The sequence below is a fragment of the Paroedura picta genome, chromosome 3, assembly GCF_049243985.1.
Source record: "Paroedura picta isolate Pp20150507F chromosome 3, Ppicta_v3.0, whole genome shotgun sequence".
In the NCBI taxonomy this organism is placed as follows: Eukaryota; Metazoa; Chordata; class Lepidosauria; order Squamata; family Gekkonidae; genus Paroedura; species Paroedura picta.
The window spans coordinates 87,097,094-87,115,861 of NC_135371.1; the positions used below are offsets into that span (position 1 = coordinate 87,097,094).

Below are 18,768 nucleotides of genomic sequence, written 5' to 3' on the forward strand. Positions count from 1 at the left end.
GGCCAGAACTGAATTACTGTATTAATCTGAAATGGTGGCAGCCCTGAATGTAAGATGATCTTCTAAAACTTTTAGAGAAAAGATTTAAAAATTATTGTACAGAACTGGCAACTTGCATTTGAATTTAAAATTTTCTCCTTTTTTTCTTGACAGCATGTTTGTGAAGTGGGGTGGGGAGCTAGCCTTCCTTTCAGTTACATAAAGTTGCTGAAATTTCCTTCAGATGGCCAAGTACCAAGTGGGACACCTGTGCTGAGCAATGCCAGCATAGTTAGCAACATGAGGCTGATCGCTCTGTCGCAGTCTTTTGTGTGAAGTTTTTTAATTCTTTTATACGGATGAATCGCCCCATCAATCCCTCCTTGAAATGCTGTTGCTGCTGCATGATTGATCTGCTATGCAGTCCTAAAGCTTGGGCTTGTTTGTTGCTGTTTTTGTTTTGCTGTGAGTGTGATTTTGAAAATCTCACATTGCAAAGAAGTCATCATTATTAAGATGATAAACATAAATCATAGATATTACTATTGAAACTTTTCAAAATTACAGTTAGCCCTACATTGATTAGGGATACCCTGGAATTACAGCTCATCTCCAGACTAGAGATCAGTTCCCCTGGGGAAAATGGATGCTTTGGAGGGTGGACTCTCTGCCATTGTACCTCACTGAGTTCCCTGTCCTTCCCAGGCTCGATTTGCAAACCTCCAGAAGTTTCCCAACCTGAATCTGATAACCTTACACCCCCCTCCATGGTGGCCAGGGAGGACCCTAATTTGGTGATGTTTTTTTTTTTTTAATTACGATTACTTCTTGTCACACATTGTTTTCCATCCTCATTATGAATGGGATAATCCTGTAGATCAGTGTTCCCCAAATCCTGGGCCGCGGCCTGGTACCGGGCCGTGAAGCCCTCAGTTATGGGCTGCGGCGAAGGGGAGGGAGGCGTGGGTATGCCTTCCTCCTCCCCGCAGTGCGGTGCTCACTGTGCTGTGAGTGGTCAGCTGCTTTGGCAGCTGAATCGCTCAAGGCTAGGGGAGAGGGAAGCCCGGGGACTGGAGGGGGGGAGAAGGAGAGCGGCGCTTGCCTTATAGTGGTCACCAGTGAGCGCAGGCGTGTAGCTGCTGTGCCTGTAGGTTTGCGCCCGTGCCTCCCCCCTCTGCAGCGCTCACCAGCAGGATCAGGCACGGCAGCTCTGCGCCTGCGTGTTTGTGCCCACTGGCGAGCACTGAACTGGGCGGGGGGAGGTGCGGGCACAAACACGCAGCCACGGCAGATCCGCGCCTGCATGTTTGTGCCCACTGTTGAGTGCCACTCTCCCTCTCTGCCCCCCTGGTCCCCGGGCCTCCCTCCCTCCCCCCCCCCCCGGTCCCCGGCCTGAAAAAGGTTGGGGACTACTGCTTTAGATCACATTTTCAGGAATCCTTGCGTTAGTTATTCACTTTTTGAACTGTGCTTTATTAGTTTTAATGTTTTCTCTTTGTCACATGCACATTTTATTATTTAAATTGTGTACAATTTAAACATGTTAAATACTGCCATTTCAAAATTATAACCACCTGGGTGGCTTTTACCCAAAATGGCTGCCTTTGCCAAACAAGGCCAAATCTGAACTGACGCTGTTCTTATCAGCTACCAGAAAGGCTACTTTGGATCCAAGGGTCATGCGTTTCCTGTAATGGGCTACCACAATGGGCCTTATGCCAAGATATCCGTGACTGATCTTTCAATACCCCTCTCTCCTTTAATGTAGCTGTGAGCTGATCTGTTAATGTGGGTAGGGAAGTGGTGTGGAGTCTGAGGCAATTTTATTCTTTCCTCTCCCTATGGTGTTTTCCTGATATAAATAATCTCTTTAAGTGGCTATTTAGTTTCTGTGGGACATACAAGTATGATACAGAATCCCCCCTCCCCCCCTCCCCCCGCAGAGCTGACAGCTATCATGGCATAGTTTCCCTTCATAATGAGGAAAGGGCTTAACACCACCACTTTCTGTGATCCTTCACTGATAAAATTAGCAGACACCCCCCCTCCAGTTTTTGGCATAATATGTCATTTTGGCATAATATGTCATAATAAGATGTGTTCCCATCCTTTATCAACTAAGCTTTTAATTCCCCCATAAAACTAACTGGGCACAGCATACTCTGTACCATGTAATGTAGTAGCAAGAGCTACACATGCATATATGGGTTTATATCAGTCAGTAACCTTTTATTGGCATAAAATATGTATAAAATATATAGAAATAGGGCTTAAAATTTCAACAAAATAAAATAGGCCATGGGGTTACATAACCGAACAGATCTTAAAATGATTAGATAAACTATAAAAGATAAAATAAAGGTAAAGGTAAAGGTATCCCCTGTGCAAGCACCGAGTCATGTCTGACCCTTGGGGTGACGCCCTCTAGCGTTTTCATGGCAGACTCAATACGGGGTGGTTTGCCAGTGCCTTCCCCAGTCATTACCGTTTTACCCCCCAGCAAGCTGGGTACTCATTTTGCTGACCTCGGAAGGATGGAAGGCTGAGTCAACCTTGAGCCGGCTGCTGGGATTGAACTCCCAGCCTCATGGGCAAAGCTTTCAGACGGCTGCCTTACCATTCTGCGCCACAAGAGGCTCTTGAAAAGATAAAATACAAAATTATAAAAGCATCTTAGTTAAGACTATACTGGTTACCTCTGGGTCTTTGTCAGAGAGCAGAAATTGCAGGGTCATAGACTTACTTACAGAAGGCTTGTTTCCCAGCAAAGCAACAAAACTGTCATCCCGGCATTGCTCATATAAGGGGCAATCTAACAAAATGTGTGTGATGAGTCAGGGCAGCCAGAACCACACGGACGGAGTCTCGCATGGTATGGGATATGGTTAAACCTTCCCTGTAAGACCATTGAGGGGAAAGCATTCATTCGTGCAAGGAGAAAAGCTCTTCTCAGGGGTGGGACATCAAGAAGATGTAAGTATGCATACGATTTCTCTGCATAGTGATGCCAAAGAATGCTGGAGAGCAGACTCGAGGCTGGGTAGGCATCAGTTCCTGATGCTCATGGTCTAATATTATCTGTTTAATAATCCGGAAGATACATTTTTCTTCCAGAGGTAATAGGGAGTTCAGGTCGATGACAATGGAGAGTTTATATAAAAATGTTGTATGTATCTAGGGATCATAGACTTTTTCTACAATAATTGATTGACCATTCTTTGGATAGGTTAGTGGCCAACAGCCAGATGATGTTTCCATAATGGGCACAAAACGTTGGAAGTGGTATCATAGAAACATAGTATTGGAAGGGGTCAGATAGACCATCTAGTCCAACCCCCTGCTCGATGCAGGATCAGCATAAAGCATCCAGGATAAGTATCTGTCGAGCCGTTGGGTGAAAACTGCCAATGTGAGGGAGATCACCACCTCCTTTGGCTGTCAGTTCTACTGCTGAACTACTCTGACTGTGAATTCCCCCCCCCTGCTATCTAGCTGGTATCGTTCTACGCATAATTGAAAGCCATTACTGTGGGTCCTATCTTCTGCTGCCAACAGGAACTGCTCCCTGCCCTCCTGACAACTTTTCAAATACTTAAAGAGAGTAATCATGTCTCCTCTCAACATCCTCTTCTCTTGATTGAACATTCTTTCAACATGTCTTTCAACATTTTCTACTAGGGCTTGATCCCCAGGCCCCGGATCATCTTCGTTGCTCTCCTCTGAGCCCTCTTTATTTTGTCCACATCCTGTTTGAAGTAATAACTCTGTGAACGTTTAGGGAATGAGTGTATATATGAAGAAGGGACTAGATTTGAAAGGCAGGAGGAGATAAATGGAGAGTTGTGAGCTGTCTGAAGGGAAGAAATCTCTTGGGAGTTCGGGATCCTCTCTGGATCTAATGGGATGTAATGGATTTGTTGCTGTAGTGCTTTTTTGTGTGCCTTCCATGTTGCTTTACCTTTACATTTGAAAATGAAGCATATATTAGAAAAACACAATAGGTCTCCAGTACTGTCTCAGAGCCCAGACTTGAATAGCCCAGGCTAGCCCGATCTCATCGGATCTTGGAAGCTAAGCAGGGCTGGCCTTGGCTAGTATTTGGATAGGAGACCTCCAAGGAATACCGGGGCCGTGATGTGGAGGCTGGCAGTGGGAAATCACCTTTCAGCATCTCTTGCCTCAAAAACCCTTTTGGGTCACCGAATGTCACCTGTGACACTTTCCACCACACCACACGTTGTCTCATACAAAAGGGAATCAACTAGAGATCACTGTCCTGAAATTTCTCACTGCCTGGAAAAGCAGGGAGCACACAATTAGCAGCAATCATCCCCTTTATCATCAATAAAAAGCATATTGCATTTGTGAAACAAACAGTACAATAATTTCCAAATTGTGATCTAAGGCACCCTAGTATGGTGAGAGAGAAACTAATTAAAGGCTGCTGTGAGCCTAAAGTATGCACCTGCAGAGATGGCTGATTGGTACATCTCTGCATGATGTACTGTTCTGGTCTTGTCTTTTTCCAGTCAGCCTCTCTGGATGATGCTGTTCCACCTTTATATCAGCCAAAGCTGGAAATTGGCTTGGCTGTTCCTCAGGCTTTGTGGTGTTAAATGTGGTAGCTTTTTGAAACAAGCTGCGGTGTACAAATGGAGCCCAGCGTGTTGGTTTTCAAATTGCTACTTTTAAGTAGGGAGATTGGGTCAAGGAGAAATGTTTTGTGCATTGAGTTTAATGAAACCCTTGCAAGGCAAGGTACATTCAGCATTTGTGTGGTTCTATGAATAATCAGATTGGCAGCAGAAGGAAAAAGTGCACAGTAAGAAATAAACGAAGCTTTGACGTTTTCAAAGCATTAGCAGTGCTGAATGAAAACTGATTTTCTTTCTCTAAAAACCAGGTGCCCACTCTTTTGTGCCAGTTTTTAATCATACTTTAGAGGTCGGGCACCAAATGAGTTGGAGGTCCAAACTCATTCATTTTCCATCAAAAATACGATGGGCTTATTGTCCAAGCTTAGTTCCTAAAAACGTCATGTGCTCCTGACCTGCAGTGTGCCACGCTCCCTCAGAATCCCTTCACTGGGGCTTCCTTTCTCTCTGCTCTGAGTCACACCATTTGCTGGCTCCCAATCTGTGTGCACTCCCTTCTGTTTTGGGGACCCCTGTGGATGCTTGGGTATCAAACTGGTTCTGATTGCCATGGGCTATACTGGTGATCCCAAAGGGTCTTGACAGGACTGCAGGCCCCCGGCTGTGTTTGACAGCGTGCTTCAGAGTGAACATAGAATAGGGCCATGCAATGTGGAAGAGCAGGCTTGATGTCTAATGGCTCAGGAAACTAGCAAATAGCTCTAGTTTTTGCTTTAATGGTTTCTGGAAATCATTGTTTTACTTTTTCTTGTGTGAGTAAATGAATGCAATTTATTCCTATGGGAAAATTAAAACCTTGCACTGGATGGAGGGACGGAAAGAGTCAGAGATGCAGGGGATAAAGATGTGTGAGCCTGGAAGAACAATTTTTTTGGGGGGGGGGCTATTTTCCAATAAAATTGGAATGTTCAGTGATTGCTAGGGAAAGAGACACTCCTTTGGAATATTTGTTTTAAAAATGAGTGGAATTCTTTAAGGCAAGGTTTTACTCAGTCAAGATGTATAGTCTGAAGACTTATGTAAGAAAATCTGCAGCATTGGATAATGATAATTTTAGTTATACTACAAACCTATTTAATACGTTTTCCAGTATATGTTATTTAAATATGTCGAATGTTATCCAGTATGAATATGCTGTAATATACATGATGACATACTAATTCAGTGTTTTCAGTATTATGATGGTTACTCAATATCTGACTATGCTGCAAATCCTGTTATAAATCAAGGAGAGTGGTATATAAATAAATGTATGAGAGTTATCTTTCCCACTAACTCATTGTTTTTCTTTACAACATATCTTGTGCTTTGTTTTAGCCCCCAATGTATATTTTTTTAAAGATTTCAGATTTTTCTTACCCAACTTGAGCCAACGATGAAGGGCAGGCTATAAAAATAAAGCTGTTGTTATTTAAACCTGAGGCATTTTTCATGTTTGTCAAAATATCTGTCTTGCTTGTTTATCACTCCAGTCTCTGGACTTTCCAGTTTTATTTATTTATTTATTTAGATTTATATACCGCCCTCCCCGAAGGCTCAGGGCGGTTTACATTAAAACTAGTCAACGATACATGAAACAGTCTTCGTTAAAACATACAGTAATTAATAACAGTGGTTGTAACCAGTTTGTCAATAGGGCCACACTGAGAATTAAATATTTGTGACAAACTTACCATTGTGGCATTTTCTGCAAAATGACTGGTGTTAGTTGGGTAACCTGGTCTCCATCTACACTCATTACCACACTAGGGGCCATTCCACACAACTTAAATGTAGCCGAAGTCTTACCTTTTGTAAACACTATTAATTTAATGTTCTGCATGACGTTGTAAACAAACCGCAAAACTACCGCCAAACTCCAGCAACAATTGGAATTTTACAGCGCTTAGGTTGAAATCCAGAAAAGTAGATTCCCCCTGAAAAAACCGCTACACTTCTGAGCACAAGCCGCAACACATAAGCGAAAGACGTGTGTTCTCAAAATTGTGGTAGAAAGAATGTCCCTCCCTAACTCTCACCCTCTAGCTTCCGGAGACGCAATTGCCATTTCCCCCCCCCTTAAACCGGCAAAAGCAACTAATAAGCGAAGCTTCTTCGGCTGAAGTCCCTCCACAGAAGTGCTTAACAGTAAAACAAAGCTCCCTTCTGCAATTGTCTTTAAAGTTTCCAAGCACAATACAGCCCCCTGTTCGACACTGCCCATAATTTCGCCCAGAAATTGCACCCATCGGAGGGAATTTTTTTTTACTTGAAGACCGTGTAAACGATTAAGCGCCAGCACCTATGCCAGCGAAAAAGGTATTTCTGAGACATTGAATGAACAAATATTAGTTGCTACTTGTGTTTTCATGTTTTAAAAAAACAGTCTTTAAAGGGAAATGGGCTTTTCGGGAGCATGAACACAACAGTTCATTTGCTGTTCTGTTTGATTGACGGCCAGGGCTGGAAGAAGCGCAGAAAAATATTGCCTCCTTTATTGCAATTCTGGTGAAACCGGAAACCTGTGGGGAATGAATAGACTGCTACTGGGTCTTCAATATTCCGCTAGAATTGAAGGTGTGCGGAATGACGAAATTCCACTGTTATATATAGCATTTCTGCATACTGCAAACATTTAGCAACATTGGTCATTGTGCGGAATGGCCCTAGGGATATGTTGTCAATTGAAGGCCAGTGGAAACATAAAACTCCCAGCGTAGAGTCCTACAGCTGCTAAGCCTGCGGCCAACAGATTCCTACAACAATAATCTTACCAATACAGGCAAGGTGACCTATTTAAGTGTGACATCAGTCAAACAAGAATGTGTCCGCATGGGTAAATTCCCCCTCTTTTTTTGGTTTTGACTGGCATCTTATTTAAATGAGGTCTCTCTCTTTAGGTAATGGTGCAGTTAACATTCCCCTTTGAGGAATTATTTACATACACATGGTTTGTTGCTATGATTAAATCTATTTTTTGTTTAATTACGGAACTGGTATAGCAGTTTGTTTCTGAGTGCAGTGGAGGAATGGTATTGCCTTTTCATCAATAATGAGGCAATTCTGGAGGCCTCACTTCAAGAAGGACGTAGATAAATTGAAAGGGAGGGTACAGAGGAGAGCGACGAGGATGATCTGGGGCCAAGGGACCAAGCCCTATGAAGATAGGTTGAGGGACTTGGGAATGTTCAGCCTGGAGAAAAGGAGGTTGAGAGGGGACATGATAGCCCTCTTTAAGTATTTGAACGGTTGTCACTTGGAGGAGGGCAGGATGCTGTTCCCGTTGGCTGCAGAGGAAAGGACATGCAGTAATGGATTTAAACTACAACTACAACGATATAGGCTAGATATCAGGAAAAAGTTTTTCACAGTCAGAGTAGTTCAGCAGTGGAATAGGCTGCCTAAGGAGGTGGTGAGCTCCCCCTCACTGGCAGTCTTCAAGTAAAGGTTGGATACGCACTTTTCTTGGATGCTTTAGGATGCTTAGGGCTGATCCTGCATTGAGCAGGGGGTTGGACTAGATGGCCTGTATGGCCCCTTCCAACTCTATGGTTCTATGAATAATCAGTCTTTTGAATTAAGAAAATATTTTCATTTGGAGTAAGAAAATGTTTTCAATCTTGGATTCAATGCAGTTAATGTAGGTTTGAACCAACTCCAATTCACAGGCACATGAGCGGCCTTTTGAGCACATAGTAGCAACTGCTTTTGGATGGATCAGCAAACCCGTGATTTGTTAGGAAAATGAGCATTGGAAGCCCCCCAGCTCTCATGCTTTCCCCCTCCCTTCACTCAAGCCCTGCTGGGATACTGAGTAATTTCTTATTCAAACAAACTGTAGTTTGTCATTGCTTTCAACTCAAAAGTATTGTTGGTTTCTTGTCTACAAACCAGGATTGCAAACCATTTTGTGTTAATCCTAGTTGCAATACTGATCTTTAGGCATGAAATAAACCAGAGTTAGTGGTTCAGAAGTTACAGCAAAGTATACCTTCTTCCAAATTGGGATGTTTTCAATGTCTGTGACCATTTCTGCATTCAGGGATGTACCTTGTTTTAGCCTCACTTTGGATTTCCTTTGGATGTTGTGAGTTGACTCTAGCACAGGGGTCCTCAACCCCCGGTCCGCGGCCTGGTACCGGGCCGCAAAGGCCATGGTACCGGGCCGCAAAGGCTCCGCCTGCCTCCCCCCTGCAGCGAGAGGGGGGGAAGAGGCAGGCACGGCCGCTGGCACGCCAGCGACGCAAACGCGCATGCGCGGTGCTGCTGCGCATGCGTGTTTGCGCCCCCTGCTGGCAAAAACGTGCATGCGCGGCAGCTCCGCGTGTGCGCGTTTGCGCCACCTTGTGGCGAAATGCGCATGTGCAGCAACTGCGCGTGCGCGTTTACATGCAGCTGCGGCGGCCGGGCCACCGGCTCTCTCCCACCCTCGGAGGCGGTCCCCGACTACAAGAAGGTTGGGGACCGCTGCTCTAGCATTTCCATATTTGGGCTTTCGTTCCCTTATTTCCTAGGCTGAAATTCGCAACATGCTTTCTGCACTGAGTCTGATGGAGGCAGCCTTCCATCATGTTTTGCTCCTCCTTTTCAAAAAATGTGTTTTTTGCAAAATAGTGCCTACTTCACCTTAGGTTTCGTTGTGCCCCTAATTCCACCATTCTGCATCCTTCACCGCCCTCTCCCGATGTGGCCTGAATGTATTTTTTAAAAACCCTGAGTTATAACATTGTAGCATAACAATATAATGCTGTTGTGTAAGACTGCAAAACTGCTTTAAAAAATTAGAAACAGTGTTGTAATGTGATCACCCCTTTCTTTCAAAAAAGGCAGATTTTTCACATCAGAGGGAGGGGGAGGATGGTGACAAGGAAAGGGGCATTCCCAAACAACTCAGAATGGTGGGCATGGGGGAAAAGCTGATTGCATGCATTTCTGCATTGAACATCCCCAAAATAGAACCTGTTAGACCCCGCTTGAAAAGATGAAATCTGGTTTTCTGGGGATTCTTTTGTTGTGGGGCAAGCAAGGGGGCAAATTAGGACAGCACTTGAAGAAACAAATTTGAGTGGGGGGGGTTAAAGATCAAGGCAGTCAGAGGACTTGTAGTAAAAGCTCATACTTGTAGTAAAAAAATGGTGTTCTAGCTTTCTTGTAGTGTTTGTTCTTGGTTTGGTGGCGAGGAGTCCTTGAATTAACAAAGCAATATTTTTGGCTGCTGGAAATAGATCAGTTGTTAACCCAGTGTAATTATGGTTTTTTGTTTTAAATCCAAGACAGTATGATTTTTTTCTTAAGTTTTTAGAAGTAGGTAGAATTATGTGTGTGTCTCATATAGATTTTGCAAGTGCATGTTCAGTACTTGCAAATACTGATCCCTGTTCAGCAACCAACTTATTCCTGTATTCCTAGCACATATTCCACATAGTTACCTAGAAGGCATGTACTTCAGCACAGCTGAGATGTTAGAAGTGTATTCTAATTACAGTTCACAAATGTGATATGGACAGCTGCTTTTGCCAGATAAAGCCCTGTGAACATTTGAGATAGATAGCAAGATTGAGATAGTGGTTTTGTATGAATTGTTCTGTCATATTTTGTCAATCTGTTTCCAGATCTTGAGAGAGTAAATGTTTACTGCTTTTCTTGTCTCCAGCATCAAGAGATGTCCTGAACCACCTGAGGCAGCTGAAGATAAGGACCAGCGAACTGTGACCATCAATCCTTGTCACATGGGAAAGGCATTCAAAGTCATGAATGAATTAAGGAGGTACTTTTTTGCGCTATGTTTGCATCACCTTGCATGTATCATACATTTGTTAGTTGAAATTGATTTGTGTTTAAGCTTGAGTTTTACTTTAAAAATAGAAACAAAAAGTAGCTTAAAGTATTTGCTTTTGAGACATGATTGTTCCAGTAACATAAAATATAATAACAATAACACTTATATTCTTACAGCCTGCTCTTCCCTGGTAGGCTCAGGGCGGGGAACTTCAAGATTAAAAGCATTCAATGCAATACATTCCAGTAAACTACAAATCGCAAAACAGCAATCGAATAACTCTAATATAGTTTTTATAATTAAATAGGTTAAAAGCTGCCTCTTCATATAATTAAAAAAAACTCTGTGGGGAGGTATTTGGTTAGTATTTGGGCAGATTTCTTCAAGATGGTTTCAGATAAGGAAGGCCAGTGTTTTGTTGGTGTTAATTTCACGGCCTCAGCCGTAGGCCTGGAGGAACAGCTCTGTTTTACAAGCCCTCTGGAACTGTTTGAAGTCCTGGAGGGCCCTGGCAGAGTGTTCACTAGGCAGAGTGTTCCACCAGGCTGGGTCCAAGGCTGAAAAAGCTCTGGTCCTGATTGATGTCAGTTTTACTTCCTTGGGGCTGGAGATCCTGAGCAGATTTTGATCATATTATCATAGTGATCTTGGGGGTGTGGGGTGGAGCAGAGGCAGTCCCTTCCAAATCACATGGGTATTTTCCACATTAACTAATTGATTGATTGACTTTTATACCATCCTCCCGAGCAAGGCCAGCTCAGGGTGGTGTATTGTTCCTCCATTGGAGCTGTTGAAATTGTGAAGTTAATTTCTGGGGTTCAGATGATCCCCTTGCTGCAGAACTTTACTGTTATGGCCTAGAGGCCAGCCATGGGTTAATAGCAAGGAACTTACAAAGGAAATACTTGAACTGAGTTAGAGTTCTCCTGTGAGCACTTCCAGTTCCTGAGGGCTTCTGGAGTCAGCTTATCTATAATTTGCAAATTTATTTCTTTATTTGCTGGCTTAAATTTTTTTTGACCTTTTCTTGGTTCCATCTATTTTACTTTTTAATCTGCTATTGACTGTTCAGATTCATTATGCGTGCTATGTTTTCTTCAAGTTTTTATTGTAAGCCATTTTGGAGCTTATGTTTAAGCAACATATATTTTATTCAGTTAGTTCATTTATGCTTCGATAGGGACCAAAGCAGCTTACTTTACTGTGCTCTCACTGATTTCGCAATACCCCTTGTGAGGAGGGTTAGGCTGAGAGTGTGTGACTGACCCAAGATCATCCAGTAAGCTTCTACAACATACCAGGGTCTCACGGGTCCTAGTCTGCCACTGTAATGTGCCACACTAGATAACCACTTTGTTACAAATCACAATGGCTTACAGGTCACTTAATAGAAAGAAAAAATACTCTTTGTTTGGAGACTTTTGTATTTTCTGCTATTTACAAATGACTTTTGCGTCTTGGCTCAGAAACAAATAAACAGAAAACCTCTCACTCCCACTAGCTTCTTCTTCAAAAAGAACAACAACAACTTATCTGTAAGGTAAGCCGTCTTCAAGCAAAATGGCTTCATTATACTTTTCTTTCTTTTAACTTGGCATCAATTTCCACATAATCAAGGTTTCCAATGCGGAAAAACTATTCAAAAAACAATAATGGAATATATTACACCTACACCTCATTGCAGAGAAGAAAAAAATGCCATGATGCCTTTCAATGCTGTTTGACTGCCAGCCCTGCTATGTACCAATTAAAATGTTAATATTAGATTTCAGGACATACTGTCATATCTTCTGCCCAAATGTGTGATGGTTTAGTTCCTGTATCATTCTTGGAGTGATAGAAGTAAGGACTTTTTCGTTTTTAGGCATCACAAAGTGTTGCTCTGCCTGTTTTTATTTACATCTTATAACTCATTTGTTTCTTTCCATTGCATATACTCTTGAATAGGACTTCCATTTTCTTCTGAAGCCTAATGTTAGTCTGTTGTGCATCAGATATCTAAGTTTTGCCATTGCTGAATATTCTTGTTTGACCAGTCCATAAGGTCTGGAGTTTCCTTCTTCCATCTTGATGCATATAGAATCCTTGCAGATCTTACCAAGTTCACTATACATTCTAATGTTATTTGGTACTCTATTCAATAACATACATTTTGGATCTAATACAAATTTAATTTTCAATATCTTTTGCATCTCATTATAAATCATAGTTCAATATTTCTTAGTTTTTTGACAAGTCTACCACATGTGATAAAATGATGCATTTATATTTTGACATTTCCAACATTTCCCATTATCACCCTTAGTCGCTGTGTCTTTAGGAGCAATATAACACCGACCAGAGATGCATGGAGGCTAAAACGGCTTGGGGACCCCTGTAGATCATGTAGTGGCCTTACAGATTTGACTTGTGCACACTGAAGTATATGACTAGAGTATAGCATGCGAGAGAAGTCGCTGGAGTGTTATTCCTTGGTTAGTCTAGTCAAAAAATCTCTTTAGACAGTATAGTGATGGTGTGGAAGTCATCATAGGTTTATCTCATTGCACTGAGTATATGCTGCTGATGTTGATAGGACCATTAAGCATTATTGTTACCATCAAATGGCTATGCCCAGTCCTATCTGGAGGATCTTAGCCTGGTAAAGACTTGTGCAGTTTGCTCCACACATATGGTGATAGGTCTTTAAATATTATAGCAGAGCTTGTAGGGTCATCACACAGAATAGTGGTTCCTTCCAATGCTGCTGCTATAATCCCTAAAGGGCACCAGAGTTCTGTGGGGAAAAGTGAAGCATCCTACTAATTACTCATTCTGTTGAAGTAAAAAGAGCTTCCACTTCTGCTGGCAAAATTTGTGAGGAAGTCATTGTAGGGTTGTTTGTGTGCCTGAGCAGTTGGTTGATTCAGTTATGTATAAAGTGCATTGGGTCAGTACAATATTAAATTATTCCTTTTGCGTTCAGTTGGGTATAGTGGGGCGGGTAGAGTGACAGAGCAGCTCTCACACTGGGAGCTAATGCTTGCATTGTGCAGGATGCTTTTCTAAAGAGTTGCCCTTAAGCCTCCGTTGTCTCTACTTGTGTGCTTGTACAGGATTTATGCTTTTGGCTATCTGCTGTTGCTGTTGAATTGTTGTAGAAGAGGCAAGAGCCTCGAATTGGATGCTTTTAGCCAAGGCAGTGTTCTGCAGCAATATTAGGTACTGTAACAATTGGAGACCAGTGAGAACATATGTTGGTTAGGGACAGAGGAAGGAATAAGGTTGTATAAATAAGACAACCTGGGTGCTACTGCCTGCCAACTTACTCCGGGGTTGCCGGTCTGGTTGCCATCATGGCCAGCACAGGTAGCCCTTGGTTAGGCCAGAGTGGGTAAGTGGCTTGCTCAAGGGAAGAGCTTGGCAACCTTCTCATTGATGAGGAAAAGCAGGCAGCCAGCTCCATCACAGCTTAACCTATGAGGAAAGGCTGAGGGACTTGGGAATTGATCAGCCAGGAGAAGAAGATTCTCTAAGTATTTGGAAGGCTATCATTTGGAGGAGGGCAGGGAGTAGTGCTTATTGACAGCAGAGGATAGGACCCACAGTAATGGCTTTAAACTGCGTGCAGAATCATAGTATCATAGTATCATAGAATCATAGAGCTGGAAGGGGCCATACAAGCCATGTAGTCCAACCCCCTGCTCAACACAGGATCAGCCCAAAGCATCCAAGAAAAGTGTGTATCCAACCTTTGCTTGAAGACTGCCAGTGAGGGGGAGCTCACCACTTCCTTAGGCAGCCTATTCCACTGCTGAACTACTCTGACTGTGAATTTTTTTTTCCTGATATCTAGCCTATATCCTTGTACTTGCATCCTGTGCATCCTGCCCTCCTCCAAGTGACAACCTTTCAAATACTTAAAGAGGGCTATCATGTCCCCTCTCAACCTTCTTTTTTCTAGGCTGAACATTCCCAAGTCCCTCAACCTATCTTCATAGGGCTTGGTCCCTTGGCCCCAGATCATCCTTGTTGCTCTGCTCTGTACCCTTTCAATTTTATCTACGTCCTTCTTGAAGTGAGGCCTCCAGAAATGCACACAGTACTCTAGGTGAGGTCTGACCAGTGCCGTATACAGTGGGACTATGACATCTTGTGATTTTGATGTGATGCCCCTGTTGATCAGCCCAAAATGGCATTTGCCTTTTTTACCGCTGCATCACACTGCCTGCTCATGTTTAGCTTACAATCCACAAGTACCCCAAGGACTCTGGAATCTTGCAAATAATGTATTTTCTAGGAATCTCACCTTATTCTTAATACGTTTGCATAGATAACATTAGAATATTAGAATATAGTGCAGCTTTTGGCTTCAAAGCCATTTATTTGCAACATTTTCAGCTGCCAGGGAGACTTCTTTTCTTCATTCCTTGAACAGCTAACTGCCTAGCTCTGACTCCCGTTTAGAATCATAGAATCATAGAGTTGGAAGGGGCCATACAGGCCATCTAGTCCAACCCCCTGCTCTACGCAGGATCAGCCCAAAGCATCCTAAAGTATCCAAGAAAAGTGTGTATCCAACCTTTGCTTTCAGACTGCCAGTGAGGGGGAGCTCACCACCTCCTTAGGCAGCCTATTCCACTGCTGAACTACTGTGACTGTGAAATTTTTTTTCCTGATATCTAGCCTATATCGTTGTACTTGAAGTTTAAACTCATTACTGCGTGTCCTCTCCTCTGCAGTCAACAGAAACAGCATCCTGCCCTCCTCCAAGTGACAACCTTTCAAATTCACACACAGTGTTTCCTAGAAGTGTATCCCCCATCCAGTAGGCATGCTTTTCATTTTTCTGACCCAGATGCAGAACTTTACATTTATCTTTATTAAATTGCATCTTGTTCTCATTTGCCCATTTTTCCATTGTGTTCAGATCTCGTTGAACTCTGTCTCTATCTTCCGGAGTATTTGCCAGTCCTCCCAATTTGGTGTCATCTGCAAACTTGATGAGTAGTCCCTCCACCCCCTTATCTAGATCATTAATAAATATGTTAAAAAGTACCGGGCCGAGCACCGAGCCCTGAGGTACCCCGCTACTCACCTCTATCCAGTCTGATGAAACACCATTGACAACAACTCTTTGAGTGCGGTTCTCTAATGCAGTGGTCCCCAACCTTTCTGCTGTGCCTTTCTGCTTGCATCCTCCGTTAGAGCACCCAACAGTGGGCCTATTGCCTCTTTTACTTTACTTTACTTTATCCAGCAAAACGACTGGTTTAAATTTACTCATTGTTAGAAAAAATTTCAAAGTGCAATCTGAAATTTTCTTTAGGTGATGTGCTGTTTGTTAATGTCTGTCTTTTAAAGAATGTTTTAATTAATAGCCACAATGAAGATACAACTTCTGCAAAACAAAGGTTTGTGGTTTTACATATGCTATGGGATTCTTTATTTCAAGTCAGTTTATATATTAGCTTCCATTTATACCCTGGGAACATACAGTGAGATAACCCAGTGGCCCTTCAAAAGGTAAGCAGGTCTAGGTCTGTTGAATGCCTGGATGGGAGACCTCCTTATACCAGTGGAGCCAACTTCCCTGCCTCCTTGCCCCTTATGCTGCAGCAGAAATACTGAAAATCCTAAAAATGTAACGGGACAGAGGGTCATCAGGAACCGTGTGGGGAGTGTTTGGGTCAGTGATCTGTGGTAAGAGGGGGGGAATCAATTACAAAATGCCCCCTTCACCTAGGGAAAAATGACCTTTGGCTTCAACCCAAAATTAGGAAAGGAATAACAGAAAGTTCTTAGCCTTTTTCTCTCCCCACTCCTTCACATATGTATTCAGATCTTGAAACAAATTTATACTAAATATCATGGAATCTAACCCTATTATATTTTTGGATTTCTAACATGGATAGTAGGGATTTTTCCCAGGCCAGACTGGACAAGGATTCTGGTGTTTTGTTTGTTTGTTTGTTTGTTTTTTGAGGGGGTATCATCTGGGCATGGAATTTAATGGGCAGGTAGTTGTGAGTTTCCTGTTTTCTGTGGGGAGTTGGACTAGATGACCCTGGAGGTTCCTTCCAACTCTGTGATTTGTCCTTTAGATATTCTAATTGTTTTTCCACTAGATAACCAATGTTGTCATAACATATAAGAAATGGGCTTATTAATGAAATTGTTCAAAGTCATGCAATTGCGAGAGTCATAGAGACAGTTTTAAAGTACATTTGTCCATCATGATCATGAATGCAGAAAATTGGAGGAAGATTCGGCTGTCTTTTGAAACTCCCAGAAAGTTTTGCATTCCTTTCCTGTTGGTTTTACTCCCTATTCCTGTGATAACAAAATTGAGTAACCATGCTGTTGTATATAATTTTTCATACAATAAAAGAGATTTTCTTTTCAAAGAGAAATTATCTTGCGTCCCATGGTCTCAGCAATGAAGGATTTGATTTCATCTCTCCCTCATCCTGCTAGAGGTTTACATTTTAGATGTTTACCCACCTCATTTGAAAGAATTACAGATGGCAAGAACATCACTTTTAATGCTAGATAATTGCACGTGACTTTGATTTTCCTTGATAGTTGTCAGAAGTGCCCTATAGCAATCCCAGTGAGAGACCATTTTCTAAAACCATGACTGTTGGTGTCTTTGCAGCAAACGGCTTCTCTGCGATGTGATGATTGTTGCGGAAGATGTTGAGATTGAAGCCCATCGTATCGTCCTAGCAGCTTGCAGTCCCTATTTCTGTGCAATGTTTACAGGTAATGTGCTTCTAGCAAAGTACCATTATTGCTTTAAGAGATGTATTTAGTACCAGTGTTGTGCTTGATGCTGCTACTATTGGGAGATGCACCTTTTGAGATACAGCTCCATTGACCTATCATCCATTACAGTTGGAGTTAGAGGCTTATGGTTGTTTGGAAATGTTCTTTTGCAACAGGAACAAACATAAATCTGGAAGCAAACATTCACAAACATTTCTAATAATCATTGTGGAGTGGTTCACCCCCACAGATCAGGAAGATTTAAGTTACGTCTTGCAAATACTTTGTTTTGAATGTTTGCAGTCAAATTTGCTTGGTCCCTGTGGTGGGTTGTTTCACATGACTGGTTCATCTATTGTTAAAAGATACCAATTTGAATGATATCATTTGGCCTGTAAGTGAATCTTTATTACTGAAAGAAAACATAAAGAATGACATGGAGCATAACCCAGATCTGTGGGGAAAATGCTGGGCAAACACTATAATCAGCTTTTTTGTAAAAGCACATAGCTTTAGCAGGTACAGGGAATTGTCAAAAATTGCTACCGCTGTTATGGAAACTTAAGTTTCCTGAAGTATGTGCTTAGATACTGGCTGATATCTTTTGCCATTGAAAATTTGCTTTTTTAATAAGGTCTGTTTTTTCTGCAACAGTTGCTACAGATTCTAATGTAGTATCTCAGATTGTATTGCAGGCAAAATAGAAATGTGGCTTACGCTTTCATGGCCTAGAGCCATGAGTCCTTTTCATCTGATGCATGATGAAAATTGGCACATATATACATTGATATATATTTTATCAGAACTGCCTTTTGGTAGAGACAGGGCCTTTTCTGTAATAGCACCCAGTGCTTTTGGAACACTCTCCCCCTTTGATGCTTGCCTGGTATCTACTTGTACTTTTATTTCCGACGTCAGGCTAAAACACATCTTTTTACGTAGGCTTTTAATTAGGTCCGCCTCTGTTTTAACATTGCTTGTGTTTTTAATATTGTGGTTTTTCATTGCAAGCTGCCTTGAGCAGAGCTCTGATAGAAATATTCTAAATGAGTGTGAGAGGCAGCCCAAATGTATTTGGACTTTCATAGAGATGTCACAGTCTGCACCTCTTGCTTACAACTCTGTTTCTGTACCTTATGTTAGCTCAAAACACATTTCATGCATTGGTTCACAAAAGTTTATTAAACAAACAGGAAGATATACACACACATGGCAAAGTACAGGTGTGAATTTATCACACATGACAAACCTCATATTGGATTCGAGAATTGTCAGCAAAACAGCGAATGATCTGTAGGAGACTTGCTCTGCTTGAAGTGGCCCTTAGACACAATGAGATACTGGCTTAAAGCATATCAGAAAGCTAAAAGACACAATGCATTTTTAAGAAGTCGCACCAGTACAAAAAGTGCCCAGGAGTCATTTTGACTAAGTCAAATGGCATGGAGGTACAGCTGGAGCACTTCCTTCCCCTGGTGCCACAGTCTTGATCCAAACTAGGCTCTGCAATGCTTGGGGAAGAAAATTTCCTGCAGCTGCCATGTAACTGAGAAAAGTGACCTGACTCACTAATGTATTGCATCATTGGTCCCTAATCCATACTGTGATTCTGTTTGACCTCAAGGGAGA

The 18,768-nt window shown here is 42.2% G+C and overlaps 1 protein-coding gene across 4 annotated transcripts in view; it reads left to right on the forward strand.

Moving 5' to 3' along the window:
* The window catches only part of KLHL3 (kelch like family member 3), a 71,816-nt gene that overhangs the window by 14,856 nt on the left and 38,192 nt on the right, over nt 1–18,768 (forward strand). For all 4 annotated transcript variants that reach the window (XM_077326751.1, XM_077326748.1, XM_077326749.1 and 1 more), the window contains exons 2-3: nt 10,267–10,380; nt 17,030–17,136. In XM_077326751.1, the coding sequence (XP_077182866.1) occupies nt 10,267–10,380; nt 17,030–17,136 (221 nt within the window). The remainder of the gene's footprint in view (nt 1–10,266; nt 10,381–17,029; nt 17,137–18,768) is intronic.